At 38.0% G+C, this 19,431-nt stretch overlaps 2 protein-coding genes across 2 annotated transcripts; both read left to right on the top strand.

Moving 5' to 3' along the window:
* Positions 1-3: 3 nt before the first annotated feature.
* LOC137257741 (dolichol-phosphate mannosyltransferase subunit 1-like) lies at positions 4-5,592 on the top strand. The gene is made up of 9 exons (XM_067795157.1): positions 4-334; positions 1,290-1,389; positions 1,966-1,999; positions 2,293-2,369; positions 2,752-2,777; positions 3,138-3,233; positions 3,652-3,720; positions 4,500-4,614; positions 5,448-5,592. Exons 1-9 carry the CDS (start codon positions 234-236, stop codon positions 5,550-5,552), a joined length of 723 nt encoding a protein of 240 aa, XP_067651258.1. The 5' UTR covers positions 4-233; the 3' UTR covers positions 5,553-5,592.
* A 3,288-nt stretch (positions 5,593-8,880) lies between these two features.
* On the top strand, positions 8,881-19,074 carry LOC137257348 (RING finger protein 212B-like). Its single transcript, XM_067794662.1, has 13 exons — positions 8,881-9,433; positions 10,123-10,184; positions 11,122-11,196; positions 11,706-11,762; positions 12,397-12,464; positions 12,877-12,934; positions 13,703-13,722; positions 15,196-15,254; positions 15,785-15,860; positions 17,028-17,052; positions 17,307-17,392; positions 18,103-18,156; positions 18,925-19,074. Exons 1-13 carry the CDS (start codon positions 9,325-9,327, stop codon positions 18,977-18,979), a joined length of 804 nt encoding a protein of 267 aa, XP_067650763.1. The 5' UTR covers positions 8,881-9,324; the 3' UTR covers positions 18,980-19,074.
* Positions 19,075-19,431: the final 357 nt, after the last annotated feature.

The raw sequence follows: 19,431 nt of genomic DNA, 5'->3' as shown, positions 1-19,431 counted from the left end.
AGGAAATCACGTGATTGATATGTGGGATCATTGGATATTGTAAACTTCACGGTTTCTAAACAATCCCCGTGTTCATCTCATGTTCAGCTTGTTGAGTGTATATAATATTTCATACATCTAATAAGACCTTTTTACAATATATAGAATCAAAAGACATTGAAACTGAACATTTTGTAACACATAACCTTTTGCGAAAAGGAAGAGTCCCTTGTGCTGGCCTTGAACTAACAAACATGGCGTCGAAGAATAAGTACACGGTATTGCTGCCAACGTACAACGAGCGAGAAAATCTCCCACTAATAGTGTGGCTGTTGGTTAAATATTTCTCTGAAAGGTATGACTCAATTTAGGTAAAACACGTATCAATCATTGGAAGATATGACATACTTGTCGTCTGAGACAAAGATTACTAGCAGGGTCTGTCAAAAATGAGGTGGCACGATTTCATCAGAAAAAAAAAACAAATAAAAAACTCTTACTCTTAGCTTCAGATACCTTTAGACATTAATTCTACGTATTGTGAATCGGTGGCCGAACATGTGTGAAGTTGATGGAAAAAATATCATTAATGGTGGTGTTTTCGGATAAACTAAAATTCCATCAGCTGTTACGTGTTATAAACACGAATACGTGGTATTCACTCATATTGATTATTGTGGAGTCTGATTGATCAGTTTCCTGTTTAACCGCATATTTTGCTTTGTTGTGAGACTGTCATGTTACCCATTATTTATGAAATTTACGTGTGGCTGGGCAGAGACCATGTAGTAATACATAAAATGACTCAATAATTGCATGAGCAATTGTAAAATGTTGCTGACTCGGGAGTGCTGTACTTTACTATTCGCACCTTTTCAGATTACTTAACGCTCCCTAAAGATGAGAAAGGGTACCTAACCCTAACCCCAAACCCTAACCCTAAGGGAGCCTTAACCCTAAAACCAAACCCTAAGGATCAAAAGGGTGGAGGTGCCGTAGTGAGATATTTGCACTGCGGCACTGGTTCATGCTGCGCCCGGTAAACTGCATTTTAGCCTATGACATGTAAAAGCTAACTTTACTTTATCCAACACACAAACTATCTTTCAGCTTGGGTTATTCCTGTTCCACAGTGCTTAATTAATTATGATTTTTACAAACACACTAATGAAAATGAACACATATATAAATGATATGTCAAAACTTGCATCACTTCCAACTGAAAAAATAAAAGTACTTCACCTGCTTTTCCTAAATATTTTACATGCATCGTTACACATGATATTCATCTCAAAGACTTTTCTCTTCAGTGACTATGACTATGAAGTGATTATCATTGATGACGGCAGTCCTGATGGAACTCTTGATGTTGCCAAGGATTTACAGAGAATATATGGAAAAGAAAGAATTGTAAGTTTTTAGTAACTTTCAATGTATGATTCTTCTTCTGGTCAGGACAGAATCTTACAGCTGATTTGTACAGAGCAATATACAAATGCATGTTCGTTCATTAATTTTGTGTTGAAGGTATGATTAAGTTTCTTTTAAAGAAAATGTGGAAAACCAAGAATCTTGATGTTATCATGTTTGTTTGTTTTATAACCATAACCTTAAACCTTTGCAGAATTCATGACTTTTTCAGTATTGTTCTACCATTGTTCAATATATTTTACTGTAGTAGAAGTAGTATGAACAGAGAGTTGCCTCTTGTGTGAACTTGATACATGTTTATCCTTAATATCTGGATTAGAATTGCTCTTCAGCAACCCATTCTTGTCATAAGAAGTGAAAAATGAGGTCGAATGGTCAGACTTGCTGATTTTTGTTGACAAATTTGATTGTATCCCAGTTACGTAGGTCAATGCGCATGACGTTGATCACTGGATTGTGTGATTCAAGCTCCATTATTTACAAAACTCCATAAATGTGGAATATTGCAACAAACAAATCAGTAGAAGTTGTATGGCATGACATTTATGTCTGCAGGTCCTCCGACCAAGGGAAAAGAAACTTGGATTAGGTAGGTCAACATATGCTGATTTTTCCAGCATCGAAACATTTGTCATCTTGTGAGTCAGTGTGACAGGATCATCAAACTGAAACTGTGCATTTTAATCAGTCTTAATCCCTGCAATGGATTCAGTCACGAAAAGCATGTAAACTTTATTCACATTTCCAGCCAAAATCCCAGGGTAATTTCAGGAAAATGAAAACATGATATTTTAGTATCCCTTAGCCCAAGCCCTGAACGTTAGTGTTTTGAAGGGTTCATTAAAAATTATATTTGTAATTATGGGTGTTATACTTTTTCAGGGACAGCCTACATCCATGGCATCAAACATGCTACAGGAAACTTTATCTTTATAATGGATGCAGATCTCTCACACCATGTGAGTGCATGTTCTTGTCATGGTTGTGTCCAAAATACTGCACAGCTCATCAGTGATCATCATTGCACATAGAATGCTGTTATTTATGATTGATTTAATTTCACAGCACATTTATCAATCAACTGTTCTCAGAGTCAGGAAAGTGTATGATCTTAGAATCATTGTTACTCCTTAAGTGAATTTGAACTGGGGTCAAAAGTTATTTTATTCTTTCTTTGTGTACCATTGTCTACCAATCATGTATTTGTTTAAATGTGTAAGGTGATAAATGGTGAAAAAGGTTGCAAAAAAGACATAGATATTGGATCTTTAAAAGTGAACACCTACTTTGGGATTTTTAGCTTGCTTTAATTCTAATGAAGAAAACTGATTTTATTTTCAGCCAAAATTCATTCCAGAGTTTATTGAGTAAGTATAATCATGCCAGTGTTGCCACATTCCCGGTCAAATGTTTACCACAATTGTCTATGTAACTGTACAAACCTAACTGGTAACTAAATAAAAAAGAAGGGCAATTTAAAAAATAGGTATGTTAAAAATAGGTAGAATTATCATATCAGACTTTCCCAATGTGCATAGTCAAGGGGAGGTAATGAAAATTATAAATGTCGTTATTATCTCCCCTGGTTTCTAAGTTTTTTCAGCAATCTCAGCACTGCACACTCAGAAGCAAATGACGCATATTATTATGATCGTATCTTATTACTGGCCAGATGATACCTATTCCTTTTTATCTAAAAATGTATACCTCAATACATTACCTTACAGGAAGCAGAAGACACATGATTATGATATTGTGCTTGGGACTCGCTACAGTGGTGATGGTGGAGTGTTTGGCTGGGATTTGAAGCGAAAGTGCATTAGGTATGTTAGATAGTTCAGTGATTAAAGCATTTGCTCATCATGCCAAGAGTCTGGGTTCAAGTTCCTTCATTGGTACAGCATCTGAAGCCAGTTTCTGATTTCCCTGGCTGTGATTTTAGTGGCATATTGGTGAAACGTGAGAAACTGCAACCCACTCTTGTTTGTAACCATGGTAACAATAACTAACATTTTGAATTTCTCATCCAAGTCATACCTAAATTCATATTTTACATAGAGAAATTATCTGCTCTTTTGTTGGTTGTCTTTGAAGTAGGTGGTACCTTCCAAACAGGTTGTGTTTTCAAATTGAGTCATTTTGCATCTGACCAGATGCTGGTAGTTGATGTCAGAACTACATGTATCTTTGACTCATGTTACTTAGTAGTGACTGAACTGATCGATGATGTTGATGTTTCAGTCGTGGCGCTAACTACATCACACATGTGTTGCTGCGTCCTGGAGCCTCAGATGTAACCGGCAGCTTCAGGTATGTACTCATAAAGTATATTCAAAGTTGCTGTTTTTATAAATAAACATATGCAGTGATAAGTATCAGTGATTAGTCAGTTCATGCTAAACAAATATGAAATCAGAAACATAATTATGAGGTGATTTATTAACTTTTTTAAAGCAAAATGATTTCATTATAATTTATACTATTTTACACTATTGCAATACTGATCTAGCTATCAAAGTGGGGTTTACCACAACAGTGAAACCTCAATTATCCAGACACTCACATTATGGAAACTTCATATGAAAATTATTGACTTGTTATTTCAAACATCTGCACATGATTATTTAAAGCAGCACTTCTAGCTACCCATGTTCTTTTTATCCAGAAATGAAAAAAATCCAACCATACTTCTAGTGAACAGTACTGTACTTTAACGTATGACTGGGATAAGCAAGAGTGAGTGAGTTAAGATTTTGAGTCACATCAGCAATATTGCAGGCATATCATGACTGTTTGAGCAAGAAGTTGCCTCTCGTGTGTGCTTGATATGACTTCACCTGAGTTAGAATTGGACTTCAGCAACTCTACAACTAACTACTAACAGGATCGATGGTCAGGCTCCCTGACCTGGTGACACATGGCATCATATCCCATTTGTGTAGTTTGATAATCGTGCTGTTAATCGCTTGGCTGTCTGGTCCAGACTCAAATATTTATGGACTGCCGCCATATTGCTGGAATGATGCTGACTGCAGTTTTTGACAACAAACATAAGATCCAGAGAAAGATGATATATGCTCTGATTGCAGGTTGTACAAGAAGGATGTACTGGAAAGCCTCATTCACTCATGTCGGTCCAGGGGGTACATGTTCCAGGTTGAGATGATTATACGGGCCAGACAGTTTGGAAACTCCATAGGAGAGGTAGGGGAGACAACTCTCTAATGTATTGAAAATCATTCCCAGAATCCTCGGCTTTTCCTTTAGTAAGTAAAGTAACATTTTACATCACCGGCAATGTTTCAGCCATATCATGAGTTAGCCTTGTGGTTAAAGTGTCCACTCGTTATACCGAAGACCTGGGTTCAATTCCCCATGTGAGGACAGTGTGTGAAGTCCATTTCTTATGTCCCCTGCCATGATTTAGGTGGAATATTGCTAAAAGCTGCGTAAATGTTACCACACACTCTCACTCACTCTTTGGAAGGTGGTCCTTTTGTAAGAGGTTCTGCAATGCAATGTGCAGACATCAAACTGGCATGCTAGAATATTATGTTATGGGTTCAAGTTCATCAGTCTTGAATAACTGTTTCAGAGTGTGTCTGCACCATACAAATAAGTTTCAACGAGTCTCTTCTGTATCAGTTTGTCTTTACCTCCAACATCAAGATATAACTGAAGTATTGTTTAAAAATTGTGTTAAGCACCAAATGAACGAACAAATGAGTGCAACGTCAGTGGCAGATGTCATCGAAAAGTATGTTTGTTTAAACTGTTGGATCAGTGTGGGTTGAATATTCATCATTTTTTTGTAAAGCATTTAGGAACCTGCCAGTTAAGTTTGGAGAATAGTAGGATAAAATCATTTCTTTTATGATTACAAATTATTTCACAATTATACAGGGTTAGACAGCCTTGATTTTGCTTGTTTTTCTTGATGTAATCGGCTGTTTGAGTTTGGAATTACTTTTCCTGAATTTTCAAATAGCATCCAGATTATTGTGCTGATGTTAACAGTGATGTATTTGTTTTATCAGGTTCCCATCTCATTTGTTGACCGAGTGTATGGAGAATCTAAACTTGGAGGAAGTGAGATCGTTGACTGGATCAAAGGCACACTCCATCTGTTTGCAACAACCTGAATATGTTGTGATGTTGTTAATAAATCTATACCTTACTGTTTCTCTTTATTTTGCTTTTATTTATGGTAAATATATCATGGCGACATTCCAGGGTGAATATCTTGCTTATAGCACTATGATTATTACCTGGATAACCCAAGCTGCCTGTGAAGGGCTAGAATGGCAGTAATCTCTTGACTTATCCCACCGGGTACCCATTTTCTGTTGGGTGAACATAGGCAATTTTAAACGAACTCACTTGCCAAAGGTGAGACCACATCCATCACATGTGCTTTGTTGTGGGGTAGGACTGAAGTCTTAGAAGCCCGCAGGAGTCAAACTGCGACACTCTGTCACCCATCCAAGGACTTTCCAAGCCTGTCCTTGCTTAACTTCAACTGATTTGTGACCTAAGCTCTATGCATGAGCCCACACACCACCATGGTGAGACAGGGCATAAGTCTTTTATGACAAACAAAACTGGTATACCTCAAAGAACAACTTTATGAACTGGTTCATCAGATCATGAAAGCATTCATACAAGATTAGCATTACGTCATGAGTCAGTGCTAACTATTGTGTTTTGTTGTCTTGGAAACAAATTATTTTTACGAAAGTCCTAAATTGACCCATTCTCTGACAACAGTGGTTGCCTTTCATTACTTCCTGTGTAAGCTAGGAGGAGATGACAGGAGTAACCTCTGTGGGAAGAGAATGACAATATCAAGAAGTTATACAAGGTATTTCAACGTACATTTTGCTAAATCCATAACAGATAATTTCACCGCTGCTGAGAAACAAGGAACAACAAGATTCAGAGGATGGAACAGTTTTGTGTTTTCCGTGAGTGAGTTGAGTTTTACAGTACACTCAATATGCCAGCTATATGGCAGCCGTCTGTAAATAATCGAGTCTGGACCAGACAATCCAGTGATCAACAATATGAGCATTGACCTGCGCAATTGGGAACTGATGACGTGTCAACCAGGTCATCGAGCCTAACCACCTGATCCCCATTAGTCTTATGACAAGCAAGCACAGTTACCTTTTATGGCAAGCATGGGTTGCTGAAGGCTTATTCTACCCGGGACCTTCATGGGTCTTCATTTTCAGGTTCACAAACAAATTGTATAGTAAAACAAAAATGATTATTTGTTTTTTAAGCTCCGTACCCAAACTAATTTAGAATCTTTAGCTGACTGTGAGGAACAGTATTGGCAACTTAAGAAGGGGACTGGAGATCTTGTTTCACATTTCATTTACTCTAGTGCATTCATTCACCATCCGCTGTGGTCTTGTTTCCTCAATATCTGGGAGAGCAGTCACCACGTGACCCCGAACCCAGAAAGGACCAGAACGTTCCCGAAATGAGGACTGGGTGCCTCAGTTTTGTAGAAAACTGAAATGGAGTTCTCACATTGTACCCGTGTAGGGAATCGAACCCAGTCCAGTGATGAGAAAGTGCGTGAACCACTAACCTACCCAATCTATTACAGATTCAGAACAGGATAGAGTAGAAACATTCAGTTCAGCAATAATTCCAACTCAGTGTGATGCACAAAATAAATTTCTGCAAATAAAGACCCTAGTGGTCTTAGAAAGATGTAGTTTGAGTGACGTGAACTGTTGCTGATCTTATGAATATAGATCTAATCCCATGCAGGTGATGACAAGCAGGTTTGTATGTTGATGTATGTGGAGTATCAATGTACAGTTGAGAACAGTCTTGATTTGTGAAACCTGGAAAACGTTTCTCCACAGTAAACACGCACACGCACACACGCACACACATACACACACTTGTGGTGTAGAGCTCTTTTTTAATAATACTGTCCCTAGCCGGGAACTGAAGCTATTCAGGATGTCTTAGCTGTTGTCGATTCCATCGTTTCTATTTAAAGTAATTACGTACACTCTAGTGTGAAAAGTGGGGGTTTCAATTGTCATATAACAAAAACAACAACAACACACCGTACCACGCAACACCACACCACACCACACCACACCACACCACACCACACCACACCACACTGGATCCGCCTATGCAAATTAACATACACAAGACCATCAGAAACACAATGTCACTCTCGATTGTAATCTAGTATATGGTCAATGGAACCACGCTCATCCGACTACTTGCGTTTTCTTACTTTTTGTCCAGAGATGTAACAGCAATAAAGTTACCACCACCCTTTTACCCACATACTGCGTGTGTTCATTTTGACATTACAATATTATTTACAATTTAAAACATGGGCTCTAAGAATTACTTGTACACATATATGTGGAGTCGCGAATAAGCATGAGAAACATCTACATGCCTACGCACACATTCGCAATACTGGTTGTGATGCTTGGCGTGATTAATATTTTACTTCTTTTTAGGGAGATGGTCGGGTTCAAAGCCACTTTCAACAATATTCCAGTTATTCAAGGACATACACATAATGAAGGAGCAAGAATTAGCTCTGAAATGATGTATAATGAATAAAAAGTTTAAACGTGTCTGTATTCAGGACGTGTTAACTTGTTGCGGGTGGATATCACTGAGTGATGCAGGTCTCAGTTAGTTGTTTGGTTGTTCAACGTCGCGACCCGTGAAGTTTCGGGGTAGATAAAGCCTTCAGCAACCCATACTTCCTATGAAAGGCTACTATGCTTGTCGAAAGAGGCAACTAACGGGTTCGGGTGGTCAGGCTCGCTGACTTGGTTGAAACATGTCATTGGTTCCCAATTGTGCAAATCGATGCTCATGCTGTTGATCACTGGATTGTCTTGTCCAGACTCGACTTTTTGCAGACCCTTACAATATAGCTGGAATATTGCTGAATGCGGCGTAAAACTGAACTCACTCACTGTTCAACACCGCACTCAGCAATATTCCAGCTATATTTAGCATCGGTCTGGAAGTAATCCAGCCTGGACCAGATAGTCCAGTGATCAACAGCATGAGCATCAGTCTACGCAATTGGGATACGACATGTAGTCAGCAAGCCAGACCACCCGATCCCGTTAGTCGCCTCTTACCACAAGTATGGGTTGTTGAAGACCCGTGGTATGTATGGTTGTGCGTACATGTATTTGAAAGTTAAGTTTAAACTTAGCCTGTTTTGTATTAAAACATGTACTATTTATTATGTGTTATATGATTCTAGATCGATATATTCTAAATCCACCGCCATATATACTAGCATTTTTAACACTTTTCTTATGCATTTGCCTCATACATGTTGAGCCAAAATTCGATTAGAAATTCTCTCTCAACAATGTAGTACGTCAATCAAAGGTCACACTAGATGTTCTGATTGGGGTGTGCCGACTGCATTTAAGGGGCGATAACTCTGAAAGTACTTTGCTTGGCGGGAACGTTTATGATTATACACTCGAAGTAGATTATTGGAAGTTATAATTGCCAGAACTCACTTCATAAAACGGTGTTGCGTTTCTCAGGAGGGCAACTAATAACATAGCGAACAAGTAAGTGTAACACAGATACGTTTAAACAAACTTTAGCTTAGCTTTTGGCACCAAACTTCAATCACGTGAAGAGACAGCGCAGCCATTTCTGATTTCACAGCAGAGATTTTTATCATTTCTTACAAGCCGTGTCAGTCCAGTTTTTACAAGTTGTAGAAACGATATGTGATGTAGATGAGACGAATAATGGTGATGTGCCGGAACCAGAGCAAATGCAGCCAAACGAAATTGCCAAGAAGTATCATACACACGTCTTATTTGATTTTCACTTGGAACTGATTATCTCTCCTTAGAGAATAACATCCTCGTTCCACAAATGGTGGACTGGCTCCACTGTAACCTGTGTTTCATACAGCCTGGTGCAGGAGCCCACTTCTCCCTCACCAACTGTGGACATATCTACTGCGAGAAATGTTTGGTGGACGGTGAGTCAAATAATAATTTGTGTTTGCCAGTTGATACAGTTAATATGTATGTACTTTGGCTGATTGGAATGTTCAGGTTTCAGGTGAAGCAAGATCTTGTGAAATAGTATTCTGCATTTAACATACAACATTTTCTTGCTGAAATAGCAAAAGTACATGCACCAGGTACCCCAATTAGACATGGAACACACCCTCCGAATGTTCTAGGAGAGGTCCAGATTTTCTACCCTACATGTTAATTCCTTATATCAAATTGGTAAGTAATGGCAACATATTCTTCAGCTCAGATGCTTAACTTTCGAATATTTTAATATCTTAACCCTGTATCATATTCAAAAGAAGTGACTGGAATTATGCATAAATTCTCAACGACAATACAACCATTTAATAATGAAAGAATATAACATTGTTTAATCTAATAGTCACAGGATCATAATGGATCCATGTACTGAGACTGGTATTAGGATCCAACTCGTTACCCACCTGTCCCAGGTATCTGGTTACCACATGAAAGTCAGTACTTTATGATAGGGGACATGGTCAGTGCAGTCATCTGAGGCATAGGAATTAGCTTACAGAGCCCATGCTCAAATTGTAACCCAATTCTTTTGCTCACTATTTTCTTATGGCAAACAATCTTGGACATAAGGTGAAATGTAAAAAACTTTCAGAAATAGATGATGTTTCAGGCTGCAAAGAACGATGTCGAATGTGTGGATCCAGCTGCACAATCATCAAGCTGTCTGCAAATGTGAGTATATTTCTGAATAATTAGTTATTGGACACGTAGCTGACTTTTGTTGACAATTTTAGCTTTTTGTTGAAACATACTGTCTGTTCAGATATAATTGCGTACCTATGGTATATTGGTCCAACAGTAATTGATAAAACCCCAGATTAGAACCCAGTTTGATGTCAGTTTAGAGAATAATAAGGATAGTGGCCATAACATAATAACTGTTGTAACATAATAACAGTAATATACCACAAAGTCAGTTATCACTAAACCTAGGTCTTAGGTGACAGCAGACTGTCATTATAGTCATAGGATGCAGAGATGTTTTTATTTATTTCTCAACGCTGAATGGCAGGGATCTTTTCCTAAGTAAGGCCAATTAGACAAATATTCTTGTTTCTCATTACTGCTTGACCCCAAATTCAACTCGACCCTAACAATTATTTAGTTTTTACCACAAGAGAAATTCAACTTTGACTCTCAAAATGTGCATATACATTCTTCTAAGTTTTGATTTTCTATTGGAGGAAAGGTGTAAATTTCAACAGAAATCAAGGCATTTTGGACTTAGTAAAATAAAACAGAATGTAAAAAATAAATCTGCCTTTCAGACCAATATTTATTTTGTAAAAGTGACGAAAAACAAGATTAACAATTTTGTTAGGTGGTCTAATGAAACATACAACTTTCTGTACATGAACTTCTTGTTTATTGCAACCAGCAATGTTTTTGTGTGAAGATTTTTACTTTATTTTCAAGCTAAGTGTGCCTATTAATTGACCAACTTCTAGAATGCCGATCAAACAACTTTGATCTAAATCCTAGGGTTATGGGGGAGTTGAGTGATCCTTTCATGCAGGTAGCTGTAACTGGATATGTATCATGTTTACTGTTATTAAATTCACACAGTGATTTGTTTGGTATGCTGATATGAAACCTTACAACACTTCAGATGAAACCAGAAGTGGAACTGTTTTTCACTGACCCTGTGGACATACTGCGGAAATGTTTGAAGCAAGCCATACAGGTACAGTAGGCAATGTCACCCCTGCTATTTGTCTTAGGTTCAAAACAAATAATTATTGTGCACAAAATTTTGGGTTTTTCTTTTTTAAAGTATCTAATTTCAGAAGTGTTTTAATGTTTCATCCATTGGATGAATTACATCTAAACCTCTGCACCCCATCTTTTTTATGCATAGGTTCATCAACTATAGTACCTTATAGGCAACATTGAATGTATACTCCCCAAAGAGCTGAAATCAAAACTGAAATACAAGTCAGGGCTACAAATCCAAATAATAGTTAAAACTGTAACAAAGAGTATTTGCAAATAACTTAAATTTTGCTCAGGGCAGTGGAAGTGTCTTCTCAGACAGATGATTGTATGGTATCTCCACATCTCAGTTGATTGTAATGTGACTGTTCACCTTCGAACAGCTTGGGTTGTAATCACCGAAAGGAGCTGAGGTTGAAAATTTAGAGCATTGTGGTCTGTATCATCATCTCCATCATCATGTTGCTCATTATGTTGCAGGTGTTAGACTTTCAGAAGAATCATCGTGCAAGGATGCTGAGTCACTTTAAGGGAAAGGTACTGTTCCAACATAAATATAATATTCAGGAGTTTGTAAAGACTGTCCAGTGTTCGAAAATAACTTTTTAAGCTTGTAGCAAGTACTTGCTACCTGGTTTGAAAATAGGTAGCAAAATCCCTTACCTGGGGGCAGCATTCTTTCTTATTGCTACCAATCCCCCACCTCCCAGATGTATTATAGTCATATAGAACTGTATTAGGTCTCCTGACCCTCTCTTCTCTCCCCCACCACCAGTTCACTAGTGGTCTATTTGATCAAATTCTCAGGACTTTGTAAAGACTGCCTCAGTGCCTGTCTTCCTTACTGAATGAGTGAGTGAGTGAGGATGGTTTTATGCTTTTTTTAGCAATATTCCAGCAATATCACAACATGGGACACCTGGTAAGAATGGGCTCCCAATATTGATCCGTGTATGGGAATCGGAACCACGTCTTTGGTCTGGCAAGCAAATGCTGAACCATTAGGCTACCCCACTGCCTCCTTAATGAAGAAGCTGACTACAAATACAAGTACTGTTCCTGGAGAAAAGGGAAATGTCTGTCCCCTGGCATAACAGCTTGAATAGACAGGAATTAAGGAAAATTGCACAGTCCATTTTGTTATAACAATGTTAAAGTATATTCCTCTCAGGTCTCGAAGCAGCAGGAGGTGTTGGACAAGGCACAGCAGTCTATACTGAAATACCAGCAAGTGGAGAGGTAAGACTTGGAAGTGTTAAATGTTGTTCAGTGCCTTCCACAAGATTAGTACTTATGTCTGTCCTATTTTTAATCAAATATCATTAAACAGGGCTGGAAGCATTATAATTATTATGGAAATTTATGCCTTAGTGTAATACGTTTAGGAGCTTGCATGTGTTTTTCTTATAAAAGGACCAGTCCAATAATGACAAAGTGGTTTAAAAAGCTTACTTTTATGTTATTGAACAAAATGATGATTGTTTCCGCAAATGCTTTCGAGTCAGTTATTTTGGAATCCTAGGTTCAATGACAGTGTCACCCCTAAGGGAAGGTTGAGGGGCGAGGTGTCAAATCATAGTAAAGGGTGTGTAAATGAGATTCATTATGATCATCTTTGATCATTATATGATAGTTGTATTTGTACTTTCAGAGAATTGATACGACTGAGAGAAGAAAATTCATACCTGAAACGATTGATATCAGAAAAGGTAATGATGTAATTTGCTTGTTTGCCTTGTAAGAACAAGCACTGAACTTGGACTAAAATTGGGCTTGAGAGATCATTATTTATAAAAGTGTTATAAGCCATGTTTGCTTGTGTTGAAGATGGAAAATGAGATTTTCTATTTTGGGTTGTTGAAAGTTATCTCAAAGTTATATGTGAAAAAAATATTGAAATAAAGTAATAACAAAAATATTAAAATTTGATACCATAATTATAATTGTTAGATTCCTTTGGAGGCAAGAGATTTCCTTCTGTAAGACAGACCTAGTCAGCCTATTTGTCCTCTTCTTTACACCAGCAGTTAACAAATTGTGCAGAGCACTAAGTTTACAGGCTCTTATATATTTTAGTGTCGAAATAGGATTATGTAAAGTATAGACAGTAAGAAAGACCATACAGAATTACCCGTCAGCTGTGACACAGACCTTCAATAATATGTGGCAGTGAGAGTTAGATTGGCCTTTAGCCCCTAGTCTGAATCTCTGAGATGACAACACTGGTAGCTGCTTTTAATCTCTTGTCATGCCAAATCCAAATATGAACTAGACTGATCCGTTACGCTTTTCAATTTGAATCATTGCCTTATTGTCCATCTTAACATGTTAATTGAAAAAATACAGTTTTGTAACGAAAGATTAGTAATTGTTAATTTGTGTCAATATGGCAATATTATATTATTAATGTGATATATGTTGACATCCATTTTATATTTAAAGAATGGTGAATTTTATTCTTTTTCTTTTATGTTTAGGGGCTTGGGAGTCATTCTAGGTAAGTAACATTAATAATAAACTATACTTTGTGTGATGTGCATATGAGGATATGGGCCAAAAGTCAGTGCTGGAACTTGTGTTGATGGGAAACTCTTGCTGTAAAATGATAAGAAGTAATATAAAATCACCTTGGGTATTCTTGCAGTAGTTGACTAAGGCCCAATTTGAATTTATGAATATGTGGGAAATATTGTCTGTGTAATATAATGTGACCAGAAAGTATTGAGAATTTAAAGATTGTAATTTCTTCATTTTTTCACTCATTACTCACATACTAAAAGTGAATATTAGCAGAACTTAACTCCAGACTCTAAGACAGGTGAACAGTTAGTATTATGTCGCCCTGGGCAGCAATGCAGGCTTCAGTGTGGTGGGGCATACTACTGATCAAAGAAGTAGGGAAGTCATAGTCCATGCTGTCCCAGTATTGGACCACCTCTTCTTTCATTTCAGCAATATTTGTCAGATTTCTGTTATTGACACTTTCCTTCGTAAGTCCCCAAACATTTTATGTTGCATTTAGTTCAGGTCTATAGCTTGGCCAATCTATTAATGTCATATTTGGGGTCTGAAAATACTTTGAAGGATGTTTTGGGTTGTCCTGCTGGAAAATCCAAAAATTTCCATAGAACACTTGAGCAGATGGAAGTAAATGTCCCTGGAGAATGTCTGTATACCGCTCATCAAATACTCTTCAAATACACAAAGTGGTGTTGCCCTTAACACAGATTTTGGACTGTACTGAAGGTTTTTCAGTTTGTTTGGTCCAGAATTTCAGTGTATTAGGAAACAGACGCACAGAACTTTCATTTGAGAAAATCACTTTGTCCAAGTTCAAATTTCTATGCTTAAGCACCAGTTCAACCTTCGCCTTTTGTTCAGGTTTCGTGATCGATGATGGAATTCCTCGACTTTTCTGCTAACTCATTGCATGCAGCTTAGTTTTTTAATTGTTTCCTTACAGACGGCTACAGTGCCTCTATCACTCATATCCAGCCTTAAGTTTTCTAAACTCCTTCATTTGTTATTAGAAACAAGAATACCAAGCTGCCTCTATCACCAACAGTCAATTTTCTGGACCTACCTGTGCCTCCCTGGTGCTCAGTACCATATCCATTTGCAGTATTTTTCATAACACTATAAACAGTGGACAAAGGGATGCCTGTTCTGCTTGAAATCACTTAAGCTGATCTGATGTCCTTGTTATAATACTCTAAATCATCCCTACTGAGTGTCACTGAAAGTGTCATCTGCTATCAAGTAAACGAAGGGGGATAACTCTTCACAAACTAATAATAGGGATTATCCGAGTTACCTCACTTGAATGAAACCAAGCACATATCTGGTTAAGGTAGTTTATACTAGAAATCCAATTAATCAGATTCCTAAAAACCTGTGTTCTCATATGCAAGTCAAGTGTAGTTTCTGTTTACATTGACGGGGATGCCTTTCACTCCTATCTGTTTCACAGGCCAGGGTCCAGCACAGGGAGTATGCGTCCAGCATCGTCTTCCCCAGGGAGTTATCGAGGTATAGGGGCAATAGGGTGGCTTAGTGGTTCAAGTGTTTGCTTGTCACACTGAAGAACTCTTTTAAAGTCCCAAGACGTTTGTGACTCAAAATTGTATTAACATGTATGGCTGTGCATTCTTGGAGATTAAGCACAGTAGGGAGACTTGGTTAGAATTAGTCTTAACCAACCTTTAATTTGTTCAGACATCTGTGTTGGTTCAGACCTATTTGTATCCAGACCACAGTCATGAGAGGCAACACAGACTGATTAGTAACATGGAATTGTTTGTTTGGAATTTAGGTGAGACTGGTCACTGCAGGATTTATCTTGACTTTCTCAGAGCCCGATATTTGGCCAAATTCGTAAATAATTTTCTGCAAAAAGAATACTGAAATTGAGACTAGAGAGTTAATAAATTAGGTATTTTTCAAATAATTCATGTTGCAGCTGTGTGTAAGTGATTTGCATTTCATAACCAAGAAAAATAATCCAATGAGTCTTTGTCAACATGATCATCATCATAAGATGCTGTGTTTTCACCTTGCAGCTTCTCCAACTAGATCCCCTGGCACCCAGTCTTCACCCTACAAGTCCAGGGGTGGGGCACACTCTGCCCCCACGCAGTAAGTTCACTCTAATTGGAGGAGTATAGAACAAGGCCTCTATGTCCTGTTACAGATTAGGGAACAGGGCACATACTCACTGTCTCTGGCCCTAGAAATTAGCCTGAATGCTGAGTCTAGAAAAATATAAAAACAATTTTGTTGAGCTGAATGAGTCCAACACCTGTGACCACTGGTGACACAAGCTCTGGCACAGACTGGCATCATGCTGTATCCTGCGGAAAGAGAAAAAACATAATGACGAGTGAATGTAAAATACAGTTGAACACTATGGTCATGATATTTACGGAATCAGGAAAACATATTGACTTTTGGAATATCGACACATCTAGGTTTGGCATATTATCACATACCATCATGAAAGAAAACATAAAAAAAACAGTAGATTGCGCTTATCAGACTTACCAGAGTTTGACATAAAGTGTTGGACTGTACTATGAATTACCAAAGAATGGAGAATCTTAGCATGCTAATATGTTGAATTAGATCATCTTGGTGAAGAAGTGTTCAGGAAAACAAACAAAAAACTAAAACCATTTCATCTTTCAACAAAAACGTAGCAATTTGCATTCATTTGACCCATGAAGGAAAAATAGACCTTCAGCAACCCATGCTTGCCATAAAAGGCAACTATGCTTGTCGTAAGAGGTGACTAACAGGATCGGATGGTCAGATTCGCTGACTTGGTTGACACATGTCATCGGTTCCCAGTTGCGCAGATCGATGCCCATGTTGTTGATCACTGGATTGTCTGGTCCAGACTCGATTATTTACAGACCGCCGCCATATAGCTGGAATATTGCTGAGGGCGCTGTAAAACTAAACTCACTCATTTGCATTCACTTATGATGACATACCCACTGGATGAACACCTCATTTCATGACAATTGTCCTTACATCCATAAAGGTGATTGTTCATGTACACTTTTTTACTTTCAAATACAGTGGAAGCTGTCAAAAACAGGCATCTGTCCAATCCAGCAAGTTGTCATCACTGGCATGAAATCACAGTCCCCTTGTGACTTGTACATTTATCACCAGCTCTACAGTCCGGCACATTGTCTAAACTGGATTATTTCAGTGAGTGCCGGTTTAGACAGTTTCCACTGTATAAACTATTAGTAAAAGAAGTGTAGACTGTTTGGTAAAGATTGCTCTGATTTTCAGTTACTCCAGTTCCAAGCCTCAATCGGTAAGTTTGAAACTTGATTTTATACCACTTTTAGCAATATTCCAGCAATATCAAAGCCGGGAACACTATTAATCAGCTTCAAATAAGTATTAATAATGATTAATCTATTTGAAATTAAACTTTGGTCTTATTTTTGTCGTTGGGATGTCTAATTACCCTTTAGATGCCCCCCAAAAGACCTTGAGTTTGGGGGGTAACTAACAGTTTATTATGACTCCTACCTGTGTTATATTCTATGTCCTTTCTACCAACAGATTTCTGGAAGCTCACCGATGACATCTGGACGCATCTCTGTCAGGACACCGCCTTCTGGTGGCAGAATAGGTACACACTTCATCAAGATACTTGTATCATCTTTTATATTCATTTGTCCAGATTTAATTGAGCTCTCTTTCAAGTCATGATAACCCTCATGCATGGTCCTTGCATACTGACCATGATGCCCCTTGTGTAATGACCGTTTTAAACCAGATGTACTGACCATGATAACAAGGGATGCACTTTGAAAGCATGAGAAAAGCCAAATTTATGGAAGTCAAGGTCTTTATTGTGGAAAAGGTGATGAAGGAGCAAGCATACGCTCCATAACTTTGTTTTCCACAATAAAGAAGTTGACATCCATAAATCAAGCTTTTCCTGATGAACAGGCTATTGATAACAAGGGATTCACCTTGAGTCCTGTATTTCAGGGTCTCTTAGACTCATCCTCTTTATTTATAGGGGTCCTGGACTATGAAATGGGGGTCCAGACACTTACATACTATTATTAATGTTATAATATTGTTGCAATTCAGTCACTGTTATTGCATTGTGTATCATTATCATCACAGTCATTAAACTGCAAATGATATCATAACCCAGCCAGTAGCAGACGCAGTGATACTTATTGTTACTTGATCAACGTTTTAAAAAAAATATTAGGACTTTGTGTCCTTTTAGATGCGCTAATCTATTTCATTGCATATGCTGTCAGTTTTTATGCATATAGGGTGCAGGAATTTGCATCCTGTAAATGCCTGCATGATAACCCTGTGATACCTGTCTGGTTTCAGCCAGCAGCCAAGTGACACCGATACAGGACTTCCACAGGTCACAGACACCATTGTAGGTACATCTGTACTCAGATACCACCCACGTTTTTCCTTAATTTCGTTCCATGTCTTATCAGAGTTTGACATAAAGTGTTGGACTGTACTTTGAATTACCAAAGAGTGGGGAATCTCAGCATGCTAATATGTTGAATTAGATCATCTTGGTGAAGAAGTGTTCAGGAAAACAAACAAAGGCTAAAACCATTTCATCTTTAAGCAAGAACGTTTCCAGCAATTTGCATTCACTTGACCCATGAAGGTCCCAGGGGAAAAATAGGCCTTCAGCAACCCATGCTTGCCGTAAAATGTGACAATGCTTGTCGTAAGAGGCGACTAACGGGATCGGATGGTCAGACTCACTGAAAAATTCAAGTGCTTCAAGTACTCAGTAACACCCGGAAATTGGCCAACACAGCATGTTTATTGACATTGTAAACAAAGAAGTAAACCAAAGGTTTTTACTGTCTGCACTTGTTTACATGGAGTAGGGGTATAGCATTGAAGTGTCATCAGCTGGCCATTTCAGCTGGTCCCCTTGGTAGCATCGGGAGCTGCTCATTTATGACGTCATTCTGACTTTATGTCACAATATGACTTGAATGACATCACCACTGCTGATGACATAGCAAAACAATTGTGTCCAATGTTTCTACTTCTCAATACGCAGTGAATAGGCTTGCAGTTTCCGGGAATTGAATACCATTTGGTCATGTCTTTCAACCAATCAGATTACAGAACACACTGAATTTTGGTTTACAGTGTGTGATGTTCTGCATTTCAGATCTGTCCCACATCCCATCAGTCTGCCAAGTCCATCGCCTAAACGTCCATTTTGAAGAGGACCATTCAATAACAAGAGAGGATAGTCTGTAGAGTCTACATTCAGCTTGTATGCTAGGTTGTACAAAGTCTATATTGTTAATAAACTAACGAATATAGAAGAATTGTTGTTTTGAATAAACAAACAAATTAGGGAAACTGGGTCCAGAAACATGTGAATGTTGATAAGATCAGCTAAATGATCTGTCTAGTCAGGATATTATAGCTGTTGATAGCATGTAATTTTAACATTAATTGGGATGGTGAACATATCTTTCAATACTTACTGCATTCCAGAAGATTAATGATCTGTTTCAACAAAACAGACCAGAACTTATATTTTGCTCAGGCAATGATTCCGGGCATAAGAGGAGCCGACAGACACTTCAGAATTGGGCTTACATCGAGGTTGTTGTTTTTTTGTCTTTTATTTGTTTTTTTACATAGTTTTACATGATGTTATGAAAAA

Source organism: Haliotis asinina, chromosome 12, assembly GCF_037392515.1.
Source record: "Haliotis asinina isolate JCU_RB_2024 chromosome 12, JCU_Hal_asi_v2, whole genome shotgun sequence".
NCBI classification, from domain to species: Eukaryota; Metazoa; Mollusca; class Gastropoda; order Lepetellida; family Haliotidae; genus Haliotis; species Haliotis asinina.
This window is presented reverse-complemented; position numbering and strand designations above follow the sequence as displayed.